General features: G+C 40.9%; 1 protein-coding gene across 4 annotated transcripts in view; it reads left to right on the top strand.

Annotated features, from left to right (window-relative positions):
- SPART (spartin) overlaps positions 1-10,416 on the top strand; it is a 61,698-nt gene that overhangs the window by 31,264 nt on the left and 20,018 nt on the right. For all 4 annotated transcript variants that reach the window (XM_014452959.2, XM_023751247.1, XM_023751248.1 and 1 more), the window contains exons 4-5: positions 7,725-7,892; positions 9,815-9,938. In XM_014452959.2, coding sequence (XP_014308445.1) covers positions 7,725-7,892; positions 9,815-9,938 — 292 coding nt within the window. The remainder of the gene's footprint in view (positions 1-7,724; positions 7,893-9,814; positions 9,939-10,416) is intronic.

Genomic DNA, 10,416 nt, shown 5'->3' with positions numbered 1-10,416 from the left:
CCTCTGTAACTCTGAAATCCTTTATAAATATCAGGGGGAAAATGATTGTTTTCCAAATTGTTTCTGTTTTTGTTTGATTATTTTGTTTTTTAGATCCCTCATGTAAGTGAAGTGATATGGTATTTGTCTTTATCTGTTTGACTTATTTCACTTAGCATAATAACCTCTACGGCCATGTTGTCACAAATGGTAAGATTTCATTTTTATGTTACAGTAATATTCCATTGTATATATGAACCACCTCTTCACTATCCATTCATCTTTTGATTGGAGCATCTAATCCATTTATATTTACAGTAATTATTGGTAGGTATGTAGTTATTGCCATTTGATTGTTTTTGTAGTTCTCTATTCCTTTCTTATTCTCTTGCTCTCTTCTCTTGTATGTTGATGATTTTTCTGTAGTGTTATGCTTGGATTTTTTCTCTTTATTTCTTGTATATCTCTTATAGATTTTTGGTTTGTGGTTACCATGTCCTTCATATATACCAAGCTATGTTTATAGCAGTGTATTTTAAGTTGAAGGTCACTTAAGTTCAAACACATTTTAAAGTCACTGTCATTTTTATTCAGCCCCTCCATGTTTATGTTTTCATCATTATTTTTTACGTCTTTTGTGTGTGTCTATGTGCATGTATATGTCCCTTAATTTACTATTATAATTACATATGATCTTCCTACATTTGCCTTTAGTTTTAGTTGATCCACTGCTTTTATAATGTGTTTGCCTTTGTCAATGAGAATTTTTTTCTTTGTGATATCTTCTTATTCATATTTTAAATTTTTTCTTTTTAAAAAAAATATTTTTATTGATTTTCAGAGAGTAAGGGAGAGGGAGAGAGAGATAGAAACATCAATGATGAGAGAGAATCATTAATCGGCTGCCTCCTTCACACCCCCTACTGGGGATCGAGCCCACAACCCAGGCATGTGCCCTTGACCAGAATCAAACCTGGGACCCTTGTCCGCAGGCTGACGTTCTATCCACTGAGCCAAACCAGCTAGGTCTTTTCTTCTTAAAGAAGACTTTTAACATTTCTTATAATACTGGTTTGGTGGTGATAAACTTCTTCAGCTTTTTCTTGTCTGGGAAACTCTTTATCTCTCTTTTGATTCTAAATGATAGTCTTGCTGGGTAGAGGAGTCTTGGTTGTAGATCCTTGCTTTTCATCACTTTGAATATTTTATGCCATTCCCTCTAGCCTGCAAAATTTCTGTTGAGAATCAGCTGATAGTGACTTATGGGAGCTCCTTTGTATGTAATTAATGGCTTTTCTCCTCTTGCTTTTAGGATTCTCTGTCTTTATGCCATTTTAATTATGTCTTGGTGTTGGCCTCTTTGGGTTCATCTTACATGGGATTCTCTGTGCTTCCTGGGCTTGTATGTCTGTTTCCTTCACCAAGTTAGGGAAGTGTTCTGTCATTATTTCTTCTAATAGGTTCTTATTCTCTTGCTATCTCTCTTCTCTTTCCATTCCCCATATGATGCAAATGTTGTTACACTTGATATTGTCCCAGAGGTCCCTTAAACTATCCTCATTATTTTGGATTTATTTTTTCTATTTGCTGTTCTGATTAGGTGTTTTTTATTACCTTGTCATCCAAATCACTGATTTTTGATTCTCTGCTTCAGCTAATCTAACTGTTGATTCCATCTAATAAATTCTTTATTTCTGACTGATTCTGTTTTATGACTTCTGTTTCCTTTTTTATGTTTCCTGTCTTGCTGAGATTCTTACTAAGATCATCAATTCTTCTCTTAATTCATTGAGCATCTTTATAACCAGTTTTGAACTCTGCTTGCCTTCATTTTTTTTGACAATTCTTTTTTATTTTTAAAAAATCTTTATTGTTGAGAGCATTACAGATGTCCCTCTTTTCCCCCCCTCCCCCCCTCCACCCAGTTCCTGCCCCATACCAGGCCTTCACCACCCTATTGTCTGTGTCCATAGGTAATGCATATATAGATATAAGTTCTTTGGTTAATCTCTTCCGGCTCCCCCAACTCCTCTTCCCTCTAAGATTCCTCAGTCGGTTCCATGTTTCCATGTTTCTGATTCTATTTTATTCACCAGTTTATTTTGTTCATTAGATTTCTTGTTCACTTATTTGGATTTTAGATTCAGTTGTTGATAGATATGTATTTATTGCCATTTTCTTCTTCCTTCTTCCTCCTTCCTCCTTCCTCCTTCCTTCTCCCTTCTCCTTCCACCTCCTTCCTTCGTTCTCCCTCCTTCTTTTTCTTCTTCCCCTTCCTCCCTCCCTCCCTCCCTCCCTCCCTCCCTCCTTTCCTTCCTTCCTTCCTTCCTTCCTTCCTTCCTTCCTTCCTTCCTTCCTTCCTTCCTCCTCCTCCTCCTCCTCCTCCTCCTCCTCCTCCTCCTCCTCCTCTTCCTCCTCCTCCATTTGGTGGTGATGAACTCCTTTAGCTTTTTCTTGTCTGTGAAGCTCTTTATCTGACCTTCAATTCTGAATGATAGCTTTGCTGGGTAAAGTAATCTTGGGTTGTAGGTTCTTGCTATTCATCACTTTGAATATTTCTTGCCACTCCCTTCTGGCCTGCAAAGTTTCTGTTGAAAAATCACCTGACAGTCATATGGGCACTCCCTTGTAGGTAACTAACTGCTTTTCTCTTGCTGCTTTTAAGATTCTCTCTTTGTCTTTAATCTGTGGCATTTTAATTATGATGTGTCTTTGTGTGGTCCTCTTTGGGTTCCTCTTATTTGGGACTCTCTGTGCTTCCTGGACTTGTGTGTCTATTTCTTTCACCAGGTAGGGGAAGTTTCCTGTCATTATTTCTTCAAATAGGTTTTCAATATCTTCTTCTCTCTCTTCTCCTTCTGACACCCCTACCACAGTGTTGGTATTCTTAAAATTGTCCCAGAGGTTCCTTACACTATCTTCATATTTTTGGATTTTTTTTTCTCTTCTGATTGGGTGTTTTTTTTCTTCCTCATATTTCAAATCGTTGATTTGATTCTCGGAATCCTCTATTCCAGCAGTCGCCAACTGGTGGTCCGCGGGCCACTGGTGGTCTGCGGGCCACTGGTGGTCCGTGTAAACCTACTCTACTGTTGAATCCCTGTAAATTATTCTTTATTCCAGTTACTGTATGCTTAATTTCTGACTGGTCCTTTTTCAGTCTTTGACATTCTCACTAACATACCTGAAAGTCTCACCAAGTCCCTGGAAGTGCTCATGAAGATCCTTGAGTAACTTTATAACTGTAGTTTTGAACTCTGTATCCAGTAGTTTGCTTTTTCCATTTCTTTTATTTGTGACGTTTCTTTGTCTTTGCATTTTGGCTGCTTCCCTCTGTTTCTATGTATTAGGTAGAGCTGCTATGTCTCCTGGAATTGGTAGTATGTGTCCTGTAGGGCCCAGTGGCTCAGCCTCCTCAGTCATCTGAGTTGGGTACTCTTGGTGCATTCCTGTGTGGGCTGTGTGCACAGTCTTGTTGTAGTTGAAATGTGATTGCTGTTGGTGTCACTGGGAGGAATTGACCTCCAAGCCAGTTGGCTGTGAGGACCAGCTGCAACTGCAATGGTAGAGCTGCTGTGCGGGAAACACCCCTATGGAGCAGGACTTGCTTCAGTAGAGCTTTGGTGCTCATTGAGTCTGCCCCTTGAGTGTGTCACTTGTGGATGTGTAAAGTGTAATCTGTTATGGTTTGAAGCTGTCTACCAGGTTCACAGGCTCTAGGACCTCCAGGGAGGTGCAAAGTCAGCCACTGACTTTGAGGGATTTGCAGATGGCTATCATTGAGGCCCACCTGTGAAGCAAGGCACACTGGTACTAGTGCTGGTTCTTGGGCTTTTTATTGATAGGGTTGGTCACGCTGACACCAGCTGCAGCTTGAGAGATTTTAGTAAAGTCTAAAGCCTGAGCCAGGACAGTCCATTCATATGGAAAAGTTACTGCAAAAAGCTTGGATGGGACTGCAAATTCGATGGGGCAGTCTCTCAGGGAATCACCAGGGCGGAGCAACCAGTATGCTCTGGGCTGATGGAGACTCATATATGGCTGCCAGTCAACAGTGCTATGGGAGAGATCCCAGCCCAGGAACAATGACCCCTGTGAGCACCCCCATCTGGGAGAAAACCACCCCCAAGTTCTTGCCCTGATGCCAGACAATCCAGTTCTTCCCTGTATGTGTCTGGGTCCCCCAACGCCTCTTGGCTCAGAGGATTCAAGTCCGAGTGAGTTCATGTGCTGGCCCTTTCAGAGGGACACATGGGTCTCTGGCAGCCTCCGTGTCCTCCAGCCGTAATCCCCACTGATTTTTACAGCCTGGACTTATCTTCCCAGCTCTGGAACCCTGGGCTGGGGGGCTGGTGTGGGGCTGGGACCCTTTGCTCCTCAAGGGTGGCCTCTGCAGAGATGATCTCCCTTCCAGTTAAAAAAAATCACACATGGGTGCTGTACCGGCCCATCCTGCGCCTCCGCCCCTCCTACCAATCAGTGTGCTTTCTTCTTTACTTCTCTAGTTCGAAGTAGGACTTCGATTCAGCCAGTTTTCAGGTGGTTCTGAATGGTGGCGGTTCTGTATTTTAGTTGTCATTTTGATGTGGTTATGGGAGGCGGTGAGTACAGGCATTTACCTACTCCACCATCTTGGTTCCTGTCTCCCCTCCATTTTGTTTAGCTCTTTTTCTGGAGTTTTGTCCTTTTCTATCATTTGAGACATGTTTCTTTGTCTCTTCATTTTGGCTGCCTTCTTGTGTTTGTTTCTGTATGTTAGGTATATCTGCTATGTCACCCAGTCTTGTAGAGTCACCTTTTGTAGTAGGTGTCCTCTGGGGCCCAGTTGCACAGCCTCTCTGTTTACTTGAGCCAGATGCTCCAGTGGGGTTGTCACTTTTGTGGGTTGTGTACTCTCCTGTTTTAGTTGAGCCTTGATTGCTATTAACACATCAGTGGGTCAGATTGACCCTGAGGCTGACTGGTTGTGAGGACTGGCCATGACTACAGTTGACCAGCTTTTGTGCAGGAATGTGATCCTACAGAGCAGAATTTGATGTGTCTGACCTCTGGTGCCTGCCGAGTTCACGCTATAGGTGTATTGTTTGTAATGCTAATTGCGTATTGTTCTGGTTTGGTTTGAAGCCGGCCCCCAGATGTGTTGGTTCTGGGGCCTTTTCAGGGGGAACTCTGGTAATTGCCAAAGTCAGCTGCTGCTTGTGCTTAGTCCAGGGCTACCTGGTAGGAGGTACACAGTTATCTGTTGTTAGTAGCTGCCTTTGCTAGGCTTGGGAGGGGCCTAGGAAAGGCTATGCTGCAACCCCAGGCTAGCTGCCACCAGTGCCAGGCTTGGGGCCACTTAGCAAGAGGCACACTGAGGCCATCTGCTACTTATTTGGGGCTTATAGACCTTTGCGAGATTTTAGGGAAGTCTGCAGTACAGGCAGAGGCTAGCCGCTTGTGAGGAACAGTTTCTGAAAGAGCTTCAAGAGGTGCACGAGTTGGGTGGGGCAGGATCTCAGAGAATCATGAGGAAGAAAGGTGTTATTCGGCTTAATAGAGACTTAGATATGGTGCCCACTGTGTGGGGGAGGGCTAAACTAAGGAACAGTGGTAACAATGCCAGCACTTCTGTCTGGGAGAAAGCTGCCCCTGTAGCCCTCGTTCTGAAGCCAGACATTTCAGTTCTTCCCTGTATGTTCCTGGTGTTTTTCAAGCTGCTGCCCTTTTGTTGGAGCTAAGGGCGAATGTTTGTAAGTGAGTCTGTACCCAGGCTGTTTAAGAGCATGCCTGGGTCTAATCTTCACTGATTTTCACAGCCAGCTGTTGTGGGGACCTCTTGCTTCTCAGGGGTAGCCTCCGTACCTGAGATACTTCTCCTGATTCTCAACCCCCACACATGGGTGTGTGACCAGGCCATTTTGAATCTGTATCCCTCCTACCAGTTTCAACGTGTCTTTTTTATATCCTTAGTTATAGGCGTTCTGTTCAGCTAGTCTTCCGGTGGTTCTCAAGGTTGCTGATCTATAATTTAGTTGTAATTTTATTTTTTTAATCCTCCCCTGAGGAATTTTTTTCCCATTGATTTTTAGAGAGAGTGGGAGAGAGGGGAGACGGGGGGGGGGGGCGGGGGAGAGAAACATTGATGTGAGAGAGGCACATTGATTGGTTGCCTCCCACATGGGCCCCAACTGGGGCTGGGGATTGAACCTGCAACCCAGGTATGTGCCCTTGACCAGGAACTGAACCCAAGGCCTTTGGTGCATGGGCAGACACTCTAACCACTGAGCATGCTGACCAGGGCAATTTAGTTGGGCATGAGTGGAGGTGAACACAGTGTTTACCTACTCCACCATCTTGGCCAGAAGTTCATTTACAGTATTTATTGAAGAAAATGCACATAAAAGTGAACCCACCAATTGAAACCTGTGTTGTTCAAGGATCAGCTGTAGTTCACTTTTATTTAAGTTTTGAAAGATTTGTTCCTGTTTTCTCAGGAAGTAGAATACACTTTGAATCCATACTTATATTTAAAAGATCAAAGATGATGGGAGCAGTTCACCAGCTAAGTAAAAGGGTAGAGAGTCATCTCAGCATTAAGTTGTGTAAATGTAAATGACCTGGTGATCAACATATACTTTAGCAGGGGTCCTCAAACTTTTTAAACAGGAGGCCAGTTCACTGTCCCTCAGACCGTTGGAGGGCCGGACTATAGTTTAAAAAAAAACTATGAACAAATTCCTATGCACACTGCACATATCTTATTTTGAAGTAAAAAAACAAAACGGGAACAAATACAATATTTGTATATGCATGTGGCATGCGGGCCGTAGTTTGAGGACCCCTGTACTTTAGCATAGTCAATGCTAAACATTTAATCTGTGCTAACAAAACATGATCCCCATACAGAAGTGTGGGTAGACTGTGTGTTCATTGAGAGGAGTTTACAAAGGCAGGAACATGGTGAAATATGTATATGAGTGTCTTAGCTTTATTGTTTACTAGCAGAGTGAAGTGACATTATTTAGTACTCCAGACCAATCATGGAGCTGTTTTTCTCTTCACCCCTACATTCATAGGCTCTGTATTACTGGGGCTTTAGAAAAGAAATTAAACTGACTTTTAGGTTATATATTTATCTCTGTTGAGTTTTATTTTTTGGTTGCATGTGGTTTGTTGTTTTCTCTGTTGTCCCAAAACTCCAACTGTAAACAGAAGTTAGTTACCAGCAATAATTTTGACCTGTCTTTTTCACTCTTTAAGTATTCATTCAGCAAAGTGTATGCTAGCGAAATACCTTTAGTATTAAGTGCAAAAAAACCCTTTTTTTAAATCAGCAATCAGCTTTCTAACAACTCAGAGTAGTTAAACTGGACATGAGTTTTGTTAATTGCCTTTAAACTTATTTAGTCTTATATATGTTTCCTAAAACATATTAGTTATTATATAATTAAATTCATATGTAGCTGCATCTGACTTTATGGTAGCTTATACCAACAAACTGCTGTAAATTTTTTATTCTTTGTCTTTTGAAATTTGACTTAGGTCATATGCTGTGAACTAACAAACTCAAAGGTTTGAGGTTTGGTGATGAGATAAAACTGAAATATAGGGGAAAGACAAACAAAAATAGTTGTATTTAAAATAAGACTGTCAAACACTGACATCTGACCAGGTGTATTATTAGACCATGATGTACCATAGCTTAGAGGAAAGTCATCTGGAAAAAGTCAGATTTGAGCTAATCTTAGTCCTTTACTTCCTAGGCAAACTGGAACCGGGCTGAAGGAGAAAATGAATTCCAAATCCCTGGCAGAGCAAGATGCCCCTCTGACCAACTAAAGGAAGCCAGTGTCTCTGATGTGGGACAATTGGATCCTTCATTGGACCAAGGTAGTAAGGATATACGTCATAAAGGAAAACGGGGTAAGAAGGTAAGTAAATTAAGTAAAAGAGCAGTGAGGTCTGTGTATGTGTTCTAATCAAAGGTACCTTTAACCAGTTTCAATTATTTATAAGATCTTATCCCCATTTACTAAAAAAAATGGCACAATTTGTAGAGTTACAAAGTGATTACTAGCAAACATAATTAGCAGCTTTAATATTTCCCTTTCCAAGTGTTTGTTACTTAAAGTGCTTTAAAAGATATTCTGTTTTGAGGGATAGATTTTTTTTTTTGCAACTATTTGAAAGATTTTGATATTTACCTTAATGATGCACATACTTTTTTGTTTTGTGTTGTTCTCCACCTTCCTATATACACTAAGATCTTGGGGCTAGGTATGCTTTTTCTTAGACTGCCATTTTTATTCAGTTCCTTATTTCTTGATGGTCAACAAGACAGAGGATGGGTTAACATATTTTGTAGTTATTTAGTGGTTTCTTCTTTCATTTCTTAGATTCTGAGTATATGATCCTATATAATGAAAGCCTAATATACTAAGTGTCTGGTCGTCCGTTCAACCAATCAAAGTGTAATATGCTAATGATATGCTAAGGCCATTCAACCGCTCACTATGACGTACACTGACCACCAGGGGGCAGACAGTCGACTAATCAACCAGTCGCTATCACATGCACTGACCACCAGGGGGAAGATGCTCCAACTGGTAGGTTAGCTTGCTGCTGGGGTCCAGCCTATCAGGACTGAGCGAGACAGGCCGGACATGCCCTAGAGCCCTCCCACAGTCCCTCCCCGGCTGGCTAACCTCCTGCGTCCCTCCCCAGCCCCGATCATGCACTGGTGGGGTCCCTTGGCCTGGTCTGCGCCCTCTCATAATCCAGGACCCCTCAGGGGATATCGGAGAGCTGGTTTCAGCCCGATCCCGCAGGCCAGGCTGAGGGACCCCACTGGTGCATGAATTCGTGCACCGGGCCTCTAGTATGCTATAAGTGGTACATCAGGATTAGAGTTAGTAAATATTAAGTGCTAGAATGTTGAGCGTAGTGGGAAAAGTTTAAATTTCTCATTTCAAGTAATTGACCATTTAGTGGGGAGGACAGGTCAACAAAGAGATCATTTCTGTCTAGTGTGATTATTAGATGAAGGTACATAGATTGTATAGAAAGCTAGGTTGTACCTTCTCTCTAATGTACAACCTGGCCTCAGAAATAAGTGTGGGCATATTGCTGATGTGGGAAGCAGTCGGGAGTTTTTACTTATGAGTGGCTTTTCGCCTGTGTAGAAGTTTTTATTTTAAGTGAAGTTCTCTTTGTATTTCTGTTGAGAAGTTTGATTTTCAAGTTATAAGGTCTGAGTTAGCTTGCTTCTAAGTTCTTAGAATGAATAAATTTAGTTTTGAGATTTTGAGTGTTGGCTCTAGCTCTCATAATAACTGTTGAATTATCAACGTACAGGTATTTCTGTGTTCCCATTTCTATTCAAATGGAATGGAAGGTTATTTTGTGTTTATATATTTTTACTTGCTTTTACTTGATTTCTGTCAAACCCAGTTTATTTGGATACATCCTTCTTCACTGATTGAGTCATTTAACAGAAATCTTCTAACCATGTACATACTAATATCTAGGTTTATAGCAGAATGAAGGAACTCATAGTCAAGAAAAGAAAAATGTCATTTTAAATATGATTTTTTAAATGCTGTACTGGAAGTACGTTGGTTTTTAAATCTTACTTACCACCGGGACTAAATATAAGACCAGAAAGTTTTCAACTTCATGGCAGTTATGGTATTGCACTTTATACTATAAAATGTAGTGGTAACTAGTTTGGCTGGAGATATTTCATTAATTATATCTAATATTTGTTGTTTTAATATTTTAGTACATAAAACTTATAACTTTTCCCCCTTAGTACTTTATACTGTTTCACATTTGAAACATGTTTACTATTCAGGGTAAAGGCACTTCAAGTGAAGAAGTCAATCTGAGTCACATGGTACCCTATGAGCCAGTTGCAGAAGAAAAAGCAAAGGAATTACCTGAATGGAGTGAGAAAGTGGCTCAAAACATTTTGTCAGGTATTACAGTAATGGTAACTTTTTCCCCTTTAATGTGAAACCTTTGGGACCCATAAAAGAGTATTTAGGAAGATAATGTTTTATATTTTGGTTCTAAATGATCAGTTTATAAACACTTAAAACAGAAATTGAAGGAACATATTGACATATAGGTGTAAGTTCTTTTTCATCTATTCTCTTTTATTCTTGGGAAAATTGATAGTGAAAAGCTTCAGGAATCTCCAAACTCTCAAATAGTTCTGAACATAAAATTAGTTATTTTCCATTTCCCTTTGAAATTTCCTTTTAATCCTTTTATTCCCCCCCCCCCCCCTTCTTTCCTCTCCACAACCAAAAAATGGTAAGATATTCATCTGTCTTTGGAAGCAAAGCGGCACTCCCTTACCACACAGATGTGCAAGCATGAGAAGATATAAGGATTACAGCCAAGCTGTTTGGGGAGTAGTCCCTACTATTTAATTGTGGTTACAATGGGCTT

The sequence above is a fragment of the Myotis lucifugus genome, unplaced genomic scaffold, assembly GCF_000147115.1.
Source record: "Myotis lucifugus unplaced genomic scaffold, Myoluc2.0 scaffold_19, whole genome shotgun sequence".
Lineage (NCBI taxonomy): Eukaryota > Metazoa > Chordata > Mammalia > Chiroptera > Vespertilionidae > Myotis > Myotis lucifugus.
The sequence above is the reverse complement of the archived record's forward strand: the minus strand, read 5'-3'. Positions and strand labels throughout refer to the sequence as shown.